The 19,173-nt window shown below is 37.0% G+C and overlaps 3 protein-coding genes across 3 annotated transcripts; 1 reads left to right on the top strand and 2 right to left on the bottom strand.

Moving 5' to 3' along the window:
• Window positions 1–4,290: 4,290 nt before the first annotated feature.
• On the top strand, window positions 4,291–5,499 carry LOC145035482 (uncharacterized). Its single transcript, XM_078984022.1, has 4 exons — window positions 4,291–4,502; window positions 4,774–4,844; window positions 5,133–5,213; window positions 5,309–5,499. The coding sequence occupies exons 1-4, from the start codon at window positions 4,388–4,390 to the stop codon at window positions 5,330–5,332; spliced, it is 291 nt and encodes a 96-aa protein (XP_078840148.1). The 5' UTR covers window positions 4,291–4,387; the 3' UTR covers window positions 5,333–5,499.
• A 47-nt stretch (window positions 5,500–5,546) lies between these two features.
• Window positions 5,547–6,553, bottom strand: LOC145035480 (uncharacterized). Its single transcript, XM_078984020.1, has 2 exons — window positions 6,236–6,553; window positions 5,547–6,164 (listed from the first exon to the last, which is right to left on the bottom strand). The coding sequence occupies exons 1-2, from the start codon at window positions 6,449–6,451 to the stop codon at window positions 5,619–5,621; spliced, it is 762 nt and encodes a 253-aa protein (XP_078840146.1). The 5' UTR covers window positions 6,452–6,553; the 3' UTR covers window positions 5,547–5,618.
• A 3,094-nt stretch (window positions 6,554–9,647) lies between these two features.
• Window positions 9,648–11,247, bottom strand: SETH3 (Sugar isomerase (SIS) family protein). Its single transcript, XM_078984018.1, has 3 exons — window positions 10,474–11,247; window positions 10,157–10,380; window positions 9,648–10,040 (listed from the first exon to the last, which is right to left on the bottom strand). Exons 1-3 carry the CDS (start codon window positions 11,113–11,115, stop codon window positions 9,884–9,886), a joined length of 1,023 nt encoding a protein of 340 aa, XP_078840144.1. The 5' UTR covers window positions 11,116–11,247; the 3' UTR covers window positions 9,648–9,883.
• Between the last annotated feature and the right edge of the window lie 7,926 nt (window positions 11,248–19,173).

Here is a 19,173-nt window from a genome sequence, read left to right as displayed (position 1 = left end):
TACTTACAGTGCATATACAAATTCTTACATACAAATACTTACGTACAAATTAAGACACTAAATACTTATGATCTCACCAGCTTTAAAGCTGATACTCTCTTTCAAAATTTCTTGTATCCTCAGGTCATTATAGATAGGTACCGATGCAAGGAGAAAGGAAGATGGAGCTCGTTCAAGATTCATCTTTCATTTTGATTTATGCTTTAGTGTTTATCAAAATTTTACAGAACACACTTGTATAATAATTCTATTATTAATGCAATGGATGATGTTGTTGCTTGTTTACTACTTTTCATTGTTGTGATACTGTACATGACGTCCTCCGCCCCAGAACGTTTCCGCCGTTCTCGGTTTTGGGGTGTGACATTGTGGGTTGAAAACCCTATGTACTCACCAGGTTTCCCAACCTGACCCACTCAGTTTATTTATATCACAGGTGTTGATATGAAGTCAAATTACACTGAGAGATTAAGAAGATATAAATCACTAGTGATAATGAATGTAAGTTCTGTTTATGCTTATGTTTCTGTATTGACGATGACATCCCAAATGTTTTAAAATAAATAAAAATAATTTTCTTCGGAAATGCCTTGATAACGTATTTATCATGTTTTACTGGGAACAAATTCCGCAACATTTTTATTAAACGAGGTACTCTGATTTTTATAAAGCATAAACAAAATCGGTCTTTTCTGGGCGTGAAAATGGGGATGTCACAATTTATACTTTTAGACCCTTTAAGGATTCATTGGGCCCATTAGGGTTTTAGTCCCTTGTCCAAACATCCAAACGAGTCACAAACCAAACAAGGCACACCGCTACCCGACGCGTCGGCTGGTGGTGGTAGCTACCACCCTACGGTGGTGGTTTTAGTTTTCTTTTCATTAATCCATTTCTAATTACATTTTACAAGGCTAAATCTCAAGTAAACATACACCTACTCACAAGATAAACACACACATGGCGGCAGCCACCACCTCACGGTGGTGGCAGTGGTGGTTCTCAGTCTTCCAGCTACACCAAACAACTACCCACACAACACATCCTACAGCAGAAACAAACACTCATACACTTTCTTTCTTGTAAACGAATCCATCCACCCTCCTGGTGGCGGTTGGCAACGACAACACCATGGAGAGGCGGCAGCGGCGGTCTTGACAGTGGTAAGGGAGTATTCACAGCGACAACAATAACGAACCCAATAAATGCAAACTCGACCGATCACGTCGGTTCTTCTCCGGCTACACGCGAAGACAGTTGACAATGGTGATCAAGGCTTTAACGAATCACCGACAACAAGAAATAGAGAAGAGAGGACGGCAGTCGGACGTCCGATGGTGGTTTCTGTCCTCCCTGAAGCGAAACAGCAACCATGACTCTCCCAACATTCAGAAACCACGCATCTGCGTCCATGGCTTTGTCTCCGATCTCCAACGGTTCTCTCTCTCTCTCTCTCTCTCTCTCCCTCTCTCTCTCTCACAGCCGTTCACAGCGTCTGATGGTGCAGGGTATCGATGAGGAGGCTAGAGGCAGAGGTCGGATGGAAGGGATACAAGGTAGGTTGGCGGCTGACTCAAGGTTCATAGGGTTAGGGTTACCGAGTGGTGCCTTAAATACTCTCGTCCCTTCTCAAATTTTTCCATAATGGCACTTCCAGCCCCTCTAGCCCCTTCTTCTTTCAAACTAATCACATATTTTACCATTTCGACCCCATCCATTGAAATCCCTTACAAATTAAGTCTCATATTTTACTAAGTAGCCCCTCCCTCTACAATTATTTCCAAATGAGGTCCATAATTAACTCTTTAGCCCCTGTTTTCATAAATCCTTTCACATTAGGTCTAATACTTACCAAATATCTCCCTATCTTCTAAATTCTTTACAAAATAAATCTCAAATTAATACTTTAACCCCCGAATAATCCAACTTATGGCATTTGGCGTCCCAAAACAACACCTTGTTATATAATTATTAATTTTAGGGGTACGAGTCATTCATTAACTTATTTATTTAATTTATCAAATAAACGGGGCGTTACTCTATCATAAGTATGGAAAATACCTGTACATTTCGGTCTTTAAGTCTTAAGAATACAAATCATTTTATAAGGAAAATATTTGATTTTTCTTGAATATACACTACATTTACAAAGGAAAGATTTCAACTCTACATACAAAAGCTTATGCACTCACCAACTTAATTGTTGACACTCTTTCAAAATTACTTGTATTCTTAGCTAATCAATAAAAACATGTAACTACCAGTTTTTGAGGATGGAACGCTACGACGTCAGCCAAACCATTTTATTATTATATTGTAATTGATTTGAAACATGTAACTCATGAACACATGTAACTTTCTCGATTATATTTCTGATGGTTGTATTTACTTTGATCACTATTATACTCGTTGCTATGATATTATACGTGAAGTTCTCAACCCCAAGATGTTTTCGCCATCCTTGGTTTAGGGGTGTGACAGGTATTATGGGTATTTTAGTCATTACAAAGTAAACTAAAGTATAGAGGTAAGATGCTTATTTACAGTGGTTTAAACAGTTACTTTAAATAATCAAGTATTGGGGCAATTAAGTTATTGTAAATTGACCATTTTGAATGTAAGGGTAATTAAGTCATTGTAAATTGACCATTTTGGATATGGGGGTAATTAAGTCATTGTAAATTGACCATTTTGGATGTGGGGGTAATTAAGTCATATAAATTGACCATTTTGGATGTGGAGGTAATTAAGTCATTTTCTGCAACAGGGTAGTTGTGACTTAATACATTCAACTATTGTACAACGTTAACAATCAAGCATGAAAAAAGTCCACTTTAGAAAACTTTTTTCCCCAAAAAGGTTTGCAGACAAGCAGACACAATGCCTAATGTGCAAAGATATTGTTTAGTTTTGTCATTTTTCCCAAATTGCACCATTCGTAGTCCCTGTCTATGTGCATAATAAAAGGTATATTCATTTTGCTTTGGCTTGTGATCTCGTCCCAGTCGATGGACATCCACATGATTGGGAACAAGTTAATGAAACATATATAGTCCCCAAATGTTTCTTTCTTTCATGCACACGCACAGATACAGGTATAAAACATTTTTTTCATAATAACATATTATAAAAATATTTCAGCCATGGGTTTGTTTACATCTGCTATTGAACAACCTATTACAAAGATCATCGACAAAAAACTTTATCAAAAAACGATGACCATTAGCAGCCCAGACAACACCACTAAATCTATGCACCAACTTCACAAACTATTACCAGCAACAGGCACAAAATCTACTACTAATATCGACACTAAATAACATAAATAACACACCAAAACACAAACCCAGGACTGAAATGCTTCAACATACACAACTTTTTTTAGTTAAAGAACATATACGTCACCATAGACACAATAACAATACCAACAATCCCAATACAATACTTCAACTTCTTATGTTTGTTGTGCTGGAAGACCATCTTCACATATGCTCCTTGCAGAGAAACGAAATGATTTTAAGATCAGCAACGAGATTTGAGATATGAAACTAACCAACGTGAACGTTATCGACCTCACGATTCATGGCATCCAAGTGTCGATTAAGTGCCTGATGGAGTTTACGCAACTGGTTTTGGAAGTCCTCCCGTACAAGAGACAATTCCAACTGGGTTTGCAGTAGATTGATGGCCATGTCTTCATTGGTTACACCATTGGAATGATTCTCATCCATGTGACGTTGGTAGTTTGGAGACCAATTGTGTTCTGCATGTCCGATCGAAGGCATTCTGGAGTAAACTTAGAGACGAGATTGGGGTAATGAAGTTTGCAGACGTGCCATTTTAGGGCAACAAAGTCTTGATTTTATATGGAGGTGCCTGAACAGTCGAATCGTGCTCGTTACGATTCACGTTCAATACGACGTCATTGCGGTAGTTCGACGATTTAAATTTTTGTCATGCCATTGCTTACGTGTTAGGCTATGTATATGTGGCAATGTAAACCGGCTACAATAGGTGAAAGTGTTATATTGATAGGAAACAGATACTTCATTCTCTTATTATAAAAATTAAGTTACTAAATGGATCAACCCTAAAAACATACACATCATTTTTCCCAAAATAAAAAGATAGATAGAAATGGAACCTGAGGTCCTCACCCTACGGTCTTATACTTTTTTCTTTCTTTCTTTACATTGCTAATTTGTTATCGTTAAAGGGCCTTTCCAGTTATTTTGGAAGAAGTAAAGGGGTCTATTTGCAAGTTCTAACAGTAGGAAACTTACGATACCGTTTTTGTTTACGATCAGCAATCACTCTTCTTCCCCAAAATCCTTTTAACCATAGGCCGATCGATCGCTCGAAAAAGCAAAAGTTCTGAACTGCAAAAATGGCATCAACATTGGCGGCTCGTCAAGCTGCAAATCTACTCCGTCTTTCCACTCCTCGATCGGCTTCTCAAGCCGCTTCCCTTATCCAGCGCCGTGGCCTCGCTGGTGCCGCCGGTACGATACAATACATCGCACTTTCTCTCTACCCCTCAGCTATCTGTCAACTGCTCCAATTGCATACTGTTTTCTCAATGTCCCCAAATCTACGTTCCATTTCGTGAATTTTTACAACTGCGGATGATTTAATCATGGGCTTTAGATTGTATTGAGAATTCTAAACCCTAATACTGGTCATTAGATATAGATGTGCAATTTCTGTGCAACGCACAAATTTATTTATAAATTGAGATTGAATTGTTGAGACTGTGATATTGTTTATTTGCAGACCATCATGGACCTGCAAAGGTTGACTTCTGGAAAGACCCGATGAGTCCATCCAGGTGGAAGGAAGAACATGTAAGTCTCCTAAATTTTCTGTAATCATTTGATTTGAATTCGATATTGATGTTTTAATATATGTAAACTTGGAGTATTTGAAAGGTTTAGGGTTTTCACATTTCACATAATCTCACTTTTCCTGTAGAATGATTCAGTTTCCTAGGTTTATCTATCTGATCCATTTGCATTTTGCAATATAATTCTTTTCTTCTAGGGTTAGACCTCTGTGATTTTTGTGACTAGATTGTTAAGGAATGTATCCACTTATGATTATAGGGTTATATGTATGAATTTTTGTGTTTGCAGTTTGTTATTGTGTCTTTATCGGGTTGGGGATTGCTAATCTATGGTGGATACAAGATGTTCTCAGGAGGCAAGAAGGATGAGGTATCTTTCAATAACCATTTATTCTCATCTTTTAATAACCTAATGTTTATTCTTATTATGCACTTCTGATTCTCTCATTTGTGTTTTTGTGACAGAAACTGGTGCAAGCAATCAACTAAGAGCTCCAAATTTGCACCCGATGTTTTGTGCTAATAATTTGTTTGCATTGTTGCAACTTTTCCTGAAATTCAGATTTCTTCTTGACATCGTACATTTCATAAAATATTAAATGCATATCACTTATTTGAATAATAACAAACTCTAGAATCTAGAATTCAAGTTAGAATTGATTACAGTGGATCACACATTCAAGTTCATCTCTCTGAAATCAAATAACACAATTTAGGATTTAGGAATAGTTAGACCAAATACCAAACAAACACCATTTAAGTTACAATGAATCAATCAGTCTTCTATTTCTTCCTTGTAATCTTGATCTGCTTCTGATCCATTGCTGGATTCCATAGAAACATCCACTTCCCTCTCACCTTCTTCATCGTCATCCTTACCCCTCGTCTCCTTCACGGGATCCATGGTGGTGGTGGTGGTGGTGTTCATTTTAATCCTCACGTCATCTTCATGCTCCAAACTAGCGTTTTGAAGTTTGACATTAGGGTTTATATTGGTGGTTACTTTTACTTTACTGGTTAAATTGGCTTCACGATTTGATGGTGATGGATCATCGGAAGTTACTGATAAGATTTTAGGTGGAGAAGAAGAATGGAGAGTGGTTTTGAGATGGTTGATTTTGGATTCTTTGTGTTTGATTTCGTTTTGCTTCTCGTCAATCGTTAATTCAAGTGCTCGTTGTTCATCTCTTAAGGAACCAATCATGGATCGCATCTCCATCATCTTGTTATCGAGCTCTGTTTTCTGAGTTCGAAGGGAGAACAATTTCGCATTCAAATCCTGGTTCTTCTTCTTGTGTTCTTTCACATATTGTCGTTCTTTCTGCACAATGTTACATGAAATTATTTTTCGAATTTAAGTTTTAAATGCAATTATGTTCTAGAGAGAGAAACCTGCAACAGGAGGTGAAGAGAGAGGATTTGTCGATCTTTGTCTTTGATGACGAGGTTGAACATCCGTCTGTCTCTCACCTTCTGAACCACCATCAGTCCCATTACTCCGACCAGAAGCAACACTGCCAGTATCGCCATTTTCTTCTTGTTGTTCTTCCATCCACCTCCGCCTCCACCACCGGCGCCGCCGCTAAGTGGGTGTCCCTTCGTTCCCATGTTCACTTTGGTTTCAGTTTGGGGGTTGTAGTGGATGAAATCATGAAACAAGGTTTAAAAGGGTAGGTTGCATGGGAATTGTGCCCCAACTAAAGTGTTGTTTCATCTCTTCATTCTTTTATTTTATTTTTTTGTATTTTTTGAAATATAAAATTGAATGCCAAACACGCTACTGTTCTGATTCTGCATGTCATTCGATTGGTGCGTTTGCATGCCTTTTTTTTTTTTTTTTTTTTTTTTTTTTTTTTTTTAATTCAACCTTATAAATTTTGACTATTATTTAAAAAAAAAATTATTAAATTATTAAGATTAAATATTAGTTCTTTAATGTATTTTATTTATATTTTTTCAGATTTAAATTTATTTCATCATGATTAAAATTATCCAACTTATTGTGTTATTGTAGATGTGTCTAAGTTTTAAAGGCTCAAGAAACCTCGATAACGCCAAATATATGCATTTATATAACGTTATATAACTATTGTATGCAATCCAGTAAACAGTATCCTCTGGATATATATGTAAGAACGGATTGCGACAGCATAAACTTATTTGGTCGAAAGTGACACCACAAGAACTAAAACTTAAATACTCCAAAAATGTAGAATATAATTTGTTGGTCTTAAAACGGTCACATTTATTTTTGGGTAAGTTTTCGGTCAATATTTACTTTTTACCCACTACAAGTGGATCAATTTCACACTTTAAAAATTATTCGCTCCCTACACAAAATTATGAAGATGAAATGTGCCGTGACAAATTACTTTTTAGTCTTTCATTCTTAAAATTATGGGGGAGAAAAAGTTGTTGCAACCTCACACTTAAAAGCATGGATAAATTACCTAACATTACACTCAAAGAGAGTTTCAAGTACCCACTAGGCAACCAAAGTTTTGTACCACATTAAGGCCCCCCTAAAGAGAAAGTTTTGTGAAACGGTTATAATCAAGGTTGTCAAGATCAGGATATTACGTAAGATTATTTTCAAGTTTGTAAAATCGAAATACAAAGATTCGGATTCTAAGATCTCACAAAAAATGACAAAAAGAAATTGATCACAGACTCGTCTCAGAGGGTAGACGATAGGGACGACCGTCTAGGATCACATCATTTAAAGGGGTCTAAATTTTTTATGGAAATGTTATATTTAGAAGATAATATAAGTATTTTTTTTTCCAATTATTGAGTTATTATAAAAAAACTTGATGACATTTGTGTATTTAAAGGGTCTATTTTTTTCTTTCGCACTAGGCCCAAAATATAATTGGAATGACCATAATTGATCATATATCAATCTTTTACCATATTTCATGGTTAAATGCTCACCTCTATTGTTGAAGGAAAAAGTTAATAATAACCTGAAGCTAAATCTCGATTGAGTTTTAAGTGAAAAGACCGGGTCAACCAATAAATAGGTAACAATAATAAAAACTTGATTAAAATTTAACGATTATCATGGAGTGGTAGGATCAAATCGGATCCCAATCCTACGATCTTGTTTGCGATCTTACGTACAAAGTGATCTTATTGCGATCTGACAAGATTTTCATAAGTAGGATTGTAGGATCGTAAGTTCCTACAATCAAGATCCTTTTCCTAACAACCTTGGTTATAATACCAACTTTGTTGTATAGATCTAAATATTTTCCGATTAAAAAACACGAAAGGAACATAGTGATCGGAAAAAATGAGGATGTAATGGTGAATGTGTGTTACAATATTTTTGGAAAAAATTACAAATACGCCAGTCAAAAATTGGTTGTGAGCGACATTGGGAAATTCAGTATTGCATTAGGTCAGACATCTCCATAGGAGACAATCGATGGTTGCAGGTTTGGGGGTATAGTTATGTTGACGGTGCATGGAAGAGAATAAAGTAGAGAATAAAGTAGGAAGATAATATGAATCAAATTTGAAGAAATTGACTCTTACCCAAGACATAACCTTAGTTAGGAAGGGTGCATATGTTTAAAATTGAGACAGTTGGGTAGTATATGAGTAGTCTATGTACTTGTTTCGTTTCCTCCTTTCATGTTTGCCATATTTTTTTTATCACCTCACTATCATCATATATGTACTTTCAACTTGTATTCCTAGTATATGTTTCACTATTTGTTTATCGCGTGAGTTTTTTCACTATTTGTTTATCGCATGAGTTTTTACCTACTTACTCTTCACCCTTTTTACTTTAATCTTTCTTGTTCAAATCAACTATTTTTATTTCTTTAGTCAACCAACACTATGAGCGTGTTTGGCAAAACTAGCTGGTAGCGGGTAGCGGTTAATTTTGAAGCGTTTTGTTGAAAGCTACTCCATGTAGCTTTTGATTTTGGAACGTTTTGTTTAGGCTAAAAGCTAAACGCTCCTGTCGCCGAACAAAGTTTTTTCTTTTTTAGTGGCGTTCTCTTAAAAGCTAGAAGTCAGAAGCTTCCAAACTCTTTGTGCCAAACACTCCCATAGGAGATCACCTTGTATGAACTTGTATTTTTCCTTACGACATACATTCTCTATCATTGAGGAGGTTGCCTACATCTTTTATATATGTTTTTTTTCCAGTTATAAATTAGTATATTGCTCGATTTTTGCACATGTATTTATAAAGTGACCAACATGTCTCAATGTATAGCTTGAAGTTCCAAGTATGCTTCTAATAACTAGTTAAAACTTATAGCTTGAAGTTCCAAGTATTATGATGATAACAAGTTTTTTTTTTTGAAAGAGATAACAGTCTCAGGTAAACTTTGATGATAACAAGCTTTTGATGAGAATTATATGCTTCAATATAAGGATAGATATTTTGACGACTACAAATTTATTTTGATAATATTATCTACTAAATTGATGTTATTAATCTTTGTTTTTTATGTTTGAGATTAATTTATGTACTAGATTTTGTTTTGATATAACAAATACCCACGGGAGTTTAGTGATTCTTCTGTTTGGGGCATCTTCATTTGATGTTGTTTCTTATTTTATCAAGGATTGTCAGTGGGTCTATATTCTCAATTTTCAAAGGGTGTTACAATTAACAATTAGTATAAAAGTATTAGCTTAAGAGAATTATATATTGATCATAGATTCATAGTTACCTAGACTTAGATTGTGATAATGCTTAACAGCTTAATATGAAGTTAAGAGGTTGAAGAGTTAGGTGATGATCCTAAAGAGAGCAGGGGTTGAAAAAGTTGAAAAACTGTTGAACAAACTAACTTTTAACCTTAATTCCTTGATGAGAAGAAAGAAAAACAACGAAACCTGTCATATAAGGTACATGGACCAAAAGCTAACAACATTACACATACATCTCTAAAGAGTAGTAAAAAATTAATAAATTAAAAGAATAGAAATACATGATTATAGGCATTCCTCAATAGCTACATGATACAAATGAAGAAGTAATGCATAGCAGTTGTTTGCATCTATATATAACCTTCAAAGCCCAGCTGACACCAATCCATGGAGTGTGACAATACCTATCAACTTGTTGTCTTCATCGATTACAGGCAAGAACTGAACAGGGGATGGAGGAGCCTCCATCTTCTTCATTGCTTCAACAGCCATTCTTTCTGAACTTATGGTTCTTGGGTTCCTATAATCACAACACATTTCTAATCTTTATCAAAAAGAAGATTCAATTTTCAAGTTCTAAAACGTAGATTTCATCCTCTTTTTCACAAAATCAAAGTTATTTAAGATCAATGTTACCTGTTGCACATTTCACCAACAGTAAGTTTAAAGATCCCCTCTTTGCTAGCTTTGAGTGTACGCCTAAGATCGCCATCAGTGAATGTCCCTATGAGGTGATAATCATCATCAATCACCAGAAGACAACCACATCCTTTACTAGTTAGCTCCACCAATTGATCCATTATCAGGTCTCCTTCACGACATACTGGAAGTTCATCTTGCTTCTTCATAACATCCCTCACCTGCAACAGGCAATCAAATCAACAGGTCGATACAAACATTAATCAATGATCAAATGAAATTGAGAAAAAGGAACCCCGATTCTGAATTCTAACCTTAAAGATCAAACTCTTTCCGATCCGGCCAGCAGGATGATTCGCCGCATACCCTTCTTTTGTTAAATTCTTCGCATCCATCATTGCAATCGCGACTGTGCATCCAAAAACCATCTGAATCGCCGTCGATGTCGTCGGAGCCAAATCAAATGGGCACAATTCCCTTTCCAAAGGTAAATGCACATTCAAATCAGACATCCCCATCAACGCATTCCCCTCCACCGACGTCACCGATATCAAAAACGCCCCTTTTGCCCTTGCGCATGGAACTAACCTGATCAATTCCTCCGTATTTCCACTTTTGCTAAACATAACCAATACATCATTACTGTTTAAAATTCCGATGTCGCCATGGAGAGCGTCGACGGGGGACAAGAATTGGGATTTTATGCCAAGAGACACGAGGGTTTGTGAGATGTTTTTGGAAACGAAGCCGGATTTGCCGACACCGGTGATGAAGATCGTACCGGTTGAGTTTAAAAGAGTTTGTGTGAATACATGGGCTTGCGAAAGGTCTAGCTTATCAAAAAAGTTATTGAGGTATTTCTGTTGGGATTTGAAAAGGGTTTTCAGTTTGATCGGATCAATGAGATCGGCTTGTTTCTCTAAAGGATCTGAATATAATTGTGGAAGAGACCCCATTTTGTTTCTAATTTCTTGTTTTACTGATACGATGGGGTCGGCAATTCGTTCGCCGGAAAAGGTTTCCGGCGATGGAAGAGTATGGACAGAGGAATAGTTACACTCAAAAGCCGTTGCTCGGAAAAAAAAAAATACGCGGCACAAGATATATACATCAATCATGTGAACGGAGTCTCTGCACCGACACTTCTTTCGAGAATTAATTACAATATCTACACTCCTTTGTCTAAGCCCTTACAATTTCAGTCCTTTTATTTTCCATATTGTTTCTCCATCCCCAAAACAAAACCTTTTTTTACTTTTGTCCAAGATTAGATGATATATCTAGAAATTTTGAAGGAATAAAACGTAAAAATAAATTTATTCTTTCTTCCTATCCACTGGCGAGTGTCATTTTTAGTAAAATTGTCCAAGATATGAAACTTCATCTCAACATGATGGTTCGACATAAAACAATTTTTCAATGTTTACGTCTACCACATGTTTAAAATTTTCTTTTAGTTATCCCTATAAATAGGTTTGACCAACATATGTCTCTTGTGAATCATCGTACTATCCTTAAATATCGACTCATGATCCCAATATTCTCGGCTGACGAGATATGTTCGGTGTGCCCCAAGGCATGTTTAGACTCTTTTAAAGAGCATGCAATTCACTGTAAAGAACTCTCAGGGTTCAAATACATGCACGATATGGTTAGGGATGGTTTGTTTGACATATTTAAGCGTGCCAGAGTTTCCTCCAAGAAAGTGGCACCTATGAATTTCTTGACTGACCCGAAAGAAGGAACGTCAACCCTTAGACCGACTGACGTTTTGATTTTTGGATGGGTTGAAGGGAAGCACGCATGTGTTGACCTTACATGGGTATCCCCTCTCGTAGGCTTGAGGGTTGGGGGTTTCATAGTGGGACATGCTGCTTTAAAAGCTGCTACAGGCAAAGTCACCAAACATGAGAAATCAACACGTGTTCATATAATTTGCATTTGATACATTTGATTTCCTCGCACTGGATGTGGTGGAGCTTCTTAATAGAGTACAATGGATCATGAATTACAATGTTATATCCCTTAGATCTATGGATGTGGTCTTCAAAATAATTGGTTTTGCCATACAAAAAGGCTTAGCGATGTAGCTTGTTGCCCGTTTGTCATCCCATACGTTGTACGATGATACCTAAGTGGAAATTTAAAAAGATACTAAATACCAAATACTTTTTTTTTATTATAAATACTATTAGTTTCATAGAAATAACTTAATACTTAGGTTGATATACACAGAGCTGATAAAAATCGACCTAACCTACCAACTCAACCCGAACCCAACCCAAAATTAGTAGGTTGGGTTGAGATTTTCAACCTGTAACATACATAAAGTTCATAAAAATTTAAACTTTTAAAACCAACCCAAAAACATAAGTTGTTTACAACATAGTTTTCAAAACATGTTCCATATAAGAGTTTTCACCAAATCATAAGTCCAAAACAGGAAGATGAGTACGATCATGCATTTGCCTTCTCGCGATCCTATGAAGTACCTGAAACATAACCTAAAATTATAAGCCAACGCTTAATGAGCTTTCCCCCAAAGTACCAACACACAATAACAAACAACATGCATAAAAAGCCTTCAACATGACTGGACCGCCTTATATGCCTTCAGCCTATCTGGATCGCTCACAGGACCTTCAACACGATTGGATAGCCGCACCGGGCCTTCAGCCTATTTGGATCGTCCTCCGATCCTTCGGCCTGACTGGACTGCCTCGTAGGGCCTACAGTCTATCCGGTTCTCCATATGTGTCTTTGTTGGATTAGGTGTCTAAGCCCATAATTATATTTGGTATGTACTTGATTTTGATTATGAGCATTGTCCTTTTGGTTTGCCTTCACTCATGCAACTTGATAGGATGACTAGAGAGAGAAAAAGAGAAAGAGAGAGAGAGGGAGAGAGTGAGTGTGTGTGTGGGGGATTTGTTATATGAATAATAAATTAGTACTCATAATGATTTTATTAATATATTATAAGATTAATATATTATTTGGAAATCATATTATTAATTAGTAATTAATCAGAAATTAATTTGATATTAATTTTTGGATTAAAGGAATAGATTAATAATTGAGGGACTGTTGTGCAAATCATTGATAGTTGCATAACTGGGCTGATGGACTCCATAGAGTGGAGTGGACGAAATACTATAGGGAGGCCTAATAGATTTCGTCCAAGGGGTCTAAAGAGGGGGTTCATGGGCTGGTTAAGCCTTAAGCAAGGTATTAGGGTTTCCACTTGAAAACCCTAGCAGCCACAACTATATAAAGACCCTCATACATGATGAAATCGGCCTAAGCTTCAGAAACCCTAAGGTAACTTATTTTTACCTCTCTCATTCATTATCCTTTGCATTGAGTATTTGTGACTCCATTAGAGGTACAATACTTAGGGCACTAAGCTTTCAAGGGTCAAGGAACTTCAAGGTGTTCTTGTTATTTCTACATATATAACGAGTTAGGTAATGATCAAACCCTATATTACATGTCAATTTAGAAATTATGTATGCTAGTCTTAGGGTTATTGTTTTGGAGTTTTTATTTGCATGTTCAATAGAGAAAAACTTAAATCCAAATCAATTAGGGTTGCATGATCACATAGGATTGTAGTTATGCTCAAAACCCATCAGTGGTATCAGAGCCTAGGATGTTTTTCAATTGAATAGATGCAAGAGTGAACAGCCAAAAGAACAAGAAATCGATTTTTTTTTGTTGTCTAGCAGCTAGACTCGACGAGTCCATCTTAGAACTCGACGAGTTCCTTGCCCAACTCGACGAGTTGAATTGTTTGATGCCGAATTTTTCGATTTTTTGATAATTATCATAACTCATTTTTAATGCCTAAATTAGATTTTTCTGATTGGTATGAGATATCCTTATCAAAATTTGAAGATTTGATTAAATATGAATAATATAAGATTATTTTGATTCAAATATTTAACCTAGAATTTTGATTCAAATATTTAACCCTTGATCATGTCCTCAACAGACTTGGCAGCCCAAATAGCTGCCTCTAGAGTAGGTGTCTGACGAACTGACACTGTGTACTCCCATGAGAGTCCTTTTGCATACCGGTCAACCTTTGTCAGTTCATCTGGAACGATGCGCAAGGTAAACTCCATTTTGTCAGTGAAAGCATTTGTGTATTCATCAACTGACATGCTGCCTTTCGTCAATGTTAGAAACTTATTCTCCAATTCCAACTGATTTTGAGTCGAGCAGAACTTATGCTTGAACTACGCCAAGAACTCTACCCATGACAATTGCAGTGGCTCATTAGGGCTTAAAGTCTTCCCAAGAGTGTTCCACCAACGAACGGCTCCACCTCGGAACTGACGCACTGCAAAGGTAGTCTGCAACTTGCCTCTGCAGCTACAAGTCATGAAGGCTAACTCCATTTCGGAGATCCAATCCATCACTTCGATCGAGTCCTCCTTTCCAGTGAAGGTCGATGGTTTGCAAGTTAGAAAGTCCTTGTACTTGCATCCCATTCCATCATTCTTTCCATCCTGATTGTTTTGCCTAACTATGGCTTGACCAACAGACCCACTGAAGTTTCCACCTTCCGAGTGCCCTTCATTCACTTCGGGCTCTTCCACTTGAATTAACAGTTCTTCACGATTCTGTTGAAGCAACCGCCTAGTCTCCTCCATTTGACGATCCAACATTGTTTGAATCATCATTTGTACACTAGCCATTGTTATTGGCTCAGGTGTTGCAGCTACAATAGGTATTTGCTCAATCACTGGTGGTTGATTTCTGTTTTCATCAGCATTTCCAACTCCACTTCTTGTTCTCACCATTTTTGATCTATACACCGAATAAGGTGAAATTAGATCCTCATTCACGATAGATATTCAAATCATCCTTATCACTCCAAAACGTTTACACGCTAGTTCTAAATTCGTAGACGTACGCTTAAAATCCTACACACATAAGGTTTCTAGATCCGGTCGGCAACAGACCATAGATCCGAACAAATAATATGATATATGGTAGCATATAACATTTAGCACATAAAAGCATTTTAGGCAACTTTCCTAAAATAAACTAGTGCTCGTGTCTAAAACATAACAGACACACATCTCAAAATTTCACTTAGCATTTTAAGTTTAAGTCTAGAAATCCTACAAATTCCTAGTTCGCTTAAACTAATGCTTTGATACCAACTGTGACATCCCCAAAATCACGGCCAGAAAAGACCGGTTTAATTTATGCTTTTAAAATAATTTCAGAGTAATCCTTTGATTAAAACAGTTGCGGAATTTGTTCCCAAAAACAAAACGTGATAAAATAATATTTACCAAAGCATTTCATAAAGAAATGTATTTTCATTATATAATCAAAACTCGGGATGTCATGTTTCGATACAGACCATAAAGTATAAACAATAACATTACAAGTCATTCAACAAATATATACATATACAAACTTGTAAACAAAACAACTTGATGATTCATCCATCTTATGTCTTTGCGCCACTTCCTGTAATACAAATAAATTGAGTGGGTCAGGCTTGGGAGCCTAGTGAGCATATAGGGTTTTCAACCCACAATAAATAATTAGTTTTAATTCCACCAACCAACAATAACCTAGTTACCCCTTCCCGTTATTCTCACTTTACGTCCCTAAGACAACTAACACAAGGGACCTACTCTAAGAATATTTCATCGGGGCGACAACACATGCATTCAGGGGTTTCCCAGCAATATATGTCAAATAAGGCAACAATGACGGGGATGGAGTACAGCGAATGAACACCCGAGTTCATTAACACCTACAGGTGGCGAGCCTGCTAGTTCGGTTAGCATTTTAAGTTTAAGTTTAGAAATCCTACAAATTCTTAGTTCGCTTAAACTAATGCTTTGATATCAACTGTGACATCCCCAAATCACGGCTAGAAAAGTCCGGTTTAATTTATGCTTTTAAAATAATTTCAGAGTAATCCTTTGATTAAAACAGTTGCGGAATTTGATCCCAAAAACAAAACGTGATAAAATAATATTTACCAAAGCATTTCGTAAAGAAATGTATTTTCATTATATAATCAAAACTCGGGATGTGATGTTTCGATACAGACCATAAAGTATAAACAATAATATTACAAGTCATTCAACAAATATATACATATACAAACTTGTAAACAAAACAATTTGATGATTCATCCATCTTATGCCTTTGCGCCACTTCCTGTAATACAAATCAACTGAGTGGGTCAGGCTTGAGAGCCTAGTGAGAATATAGGGTTTTCAACCCACAATAAATAATTAGTTTTAATTCCACCAACCAACAATAACCCAGTTACCCCTTCCCGTTATTCTCACTTTACATCCCTAAGACAACTAACACAAGGGACCTAGTCTAAGAATATTTCATCGGGGGCGACAACACATGCATTCAGGGGTTTCCCAACAATATATGTCAAATAAAGCAACCATGAGAGGGATGGAGTACAACGAATGAACACCCAAGTTCATTAACACCTACAGGTGGCGAGCCTGCTAGCGTTCCACGGGACTATCTAGAAAAGTTTGTGGTTGTCATCTAAACTCCTCTAGATAACTGAATCAAAAACAACATCGAGGCCTCTCATCTGTTTATCACACAACTATCTACCCATGTTCTACCCGACATATTAGTAGATAAAAATATATATATTTATACATAGTTTAAAAACTGTATAGCATTCTCATTCAATACATATTCCAAAGAACAGATGAGACAAATACACATAACACGTATTTCATAGAGAATAAATCATATCTATGAGATAGAAGAAAGTGAATATACATTCACATATATAACAACAAAATATACACATAACACATATTTCGTATAAAATACTTCATAATTATGCATTAGAAGAAAGTAACCACACACTCACTTGATCAGAAGATGATCGGACAACACTACGGCTTATAGAAGTAGTATTCTTCGGCAGATCTGGAAGATCTTCACAAAAACCGGGCTCCTCGCCGGCAGAGCTTTGGCTCCGGAATATCACTTCTCGGGATGTTCGGGGCTTCGGGACTTGCTTCGGGGCTCGGGAATGATACCGGGGCTTCGGGATAATTCTTGCATGAAAAATGATGCAAAAACACGAGAGAAAGGGAAGAAATGAGCAAAGAACTCGGCTACCCTCGACATCCTTTTATAGGAGGCTGGAAACCCAAATTACGTTGGGCGTAAATTACATTACGCTGGGCATAATGGGGATAAGACCGCTGACTCCCCCTGGATATATCAGTATTTTTTTTATTTAAATTAAATACCGAAAATATTTAATAAAATTCAAAAATTCATATCTTCCTCATACGAACTCCGTTTTCGACGTTCTTTATATACCCGCATAGGTGAGATTACGCTCTACAACTTTTGTTTAAACTCCGTTGGCTAATTTTGAATTTATTTTTATTATTTATTTTTAGTAGGTCGGGACAGGAAAACTCCGTTATAAATTCATAACTTCTTCATCCGACATCTGTTTTCGCCTATCTTTTTATCGTTTCATTACTATTAATGAGATCTTCGATTCTCGTTTAGATTGTTTCGGCTAAAAACCACTCGATCTCAAATCGAGTATTCAGACTGCATACTGCTAAGTCGAAACTTAGAAAAATCATAACTTTCTCATACGAAGTCAGATTTGGGCGTTCTTTTTATGCACGATCTCGGTTTAACAAACTCTACGACTTTCGTTTAGATCACCAAGGCTAAATATTTCTCTAATGTAAATTTCACTTTTTACGTCATTCAGCGTTGCCGGTTCTGTCGCGAAACTTCGACATGTCATAACTTCTTCGTTATAACTCGGATTTCGACATTCTTTATGTAACGCCCCGTTCTTAAAGTATTAAATTATGAGTCCCTAAGATTTAAGGGAAAGGGGAGTGTTGGTCCTTTTATGGGAAATGGGTTTTATCCGAGAAGGTTTCGGACTGGTGTATGTTGTTAGAAGCGTAGGGCTTCTCGCCACCCTCGTGTAAATGTAAAGTCTATTGGGAACGGGTTTAGAGTAGAGCAGTTGCGGCATTTTGAAGATGATAATTGATTATAGCTCTTAATGGAAAAGTGGAAAAAAAGGGTTCCATGCAAGCCATGCATGTGTTTTGGAGTTTGGCTGGGTACGCCCAGTGTAGTAAAGGAAAACGGGGGGGGGGGGGGGGGCAAGGGTGAGTATGCCCAACGTACTAGAAGTACGCCCAATGTACTCTCAGAAACCCCAAACCCTAATTTTAGGGTCAGCCACTATATAAGGAACATGTTGGTTCATACCCTAGCCTCCATAAGCTCACCCTTAACTTTAGAAACCCTAGAAACCCGTATTCCCTCCATTTGTTGGGTGTGTTTGGTCTTGGAAAGCTCATTTAGGCAAAAGAGAAGCTAGAAGAAGAAAGGAGAAGTTGTCAAAGAAGGAGAGGAACGATTGGAGCTTGTAGATCTGGAGGGATATCATCCTTTGGAGCTTATTTGAGGTATAAAGCTTCTTGCTTGCCAATTATTTTGCATAGATCTAAGTGTTGTGAAGATTTGGCATCATTCTTGTCCCAAAAGTCCTTATATTGAATCATGCTTTGTGTTGGATGAGATTATCTGTCCTTTCAGACCTTAGGAGAGGTCTTGAGTGAGAAAAATGAGGTCCCAAGGGCTGTGGTTGTTCCATGTATGAGATATATAGGTCTTAATGGATTAAGACCTTGGATTAAGAGCTTTATGGATGTCCCAAGTGATAAAGTTTGAGACTTTATGAATCTTAGGCATATTTGGCCTAGGGATCTGAAGTTTGGGCTTAAGAGCTTAAGCTATTAAGAGTTTATAAGGACTTAATGAATTGCAAAGTTACCCCCGCGTAGCACTTGAGTACGCCCCGCGTAGCGGGCCAGTGCCCCAATCCTCATCTGTGATTCAACGTGTACGCCCCACGTACCAAGGAGGGTACACCCAACGTACTCCCCCTGATTGGACTTTAATGTTGGGCCTTAGAGTTTGGGCCGTTTGTGGGTTGTTGG

The sequence above is a fragment of the Lactuca saligna genome, chromosome 3 (genome assembly GCF_052625555.1).
Source record: "Lactuca saligna cultivar CGN05327 chromosome 3, ASM5262555v1, whole genome shotgun sequence".
Taxonomy (NCBI): Eukaryota; Viridiplantae; Streptophyta; class Magnoliopsida; order Asterales; family Asteraceae; genus Lactuca; species Lactuca saligna.
This window is presented reverse-complemented; position numbering and strand designations above follow the sequence as displayed.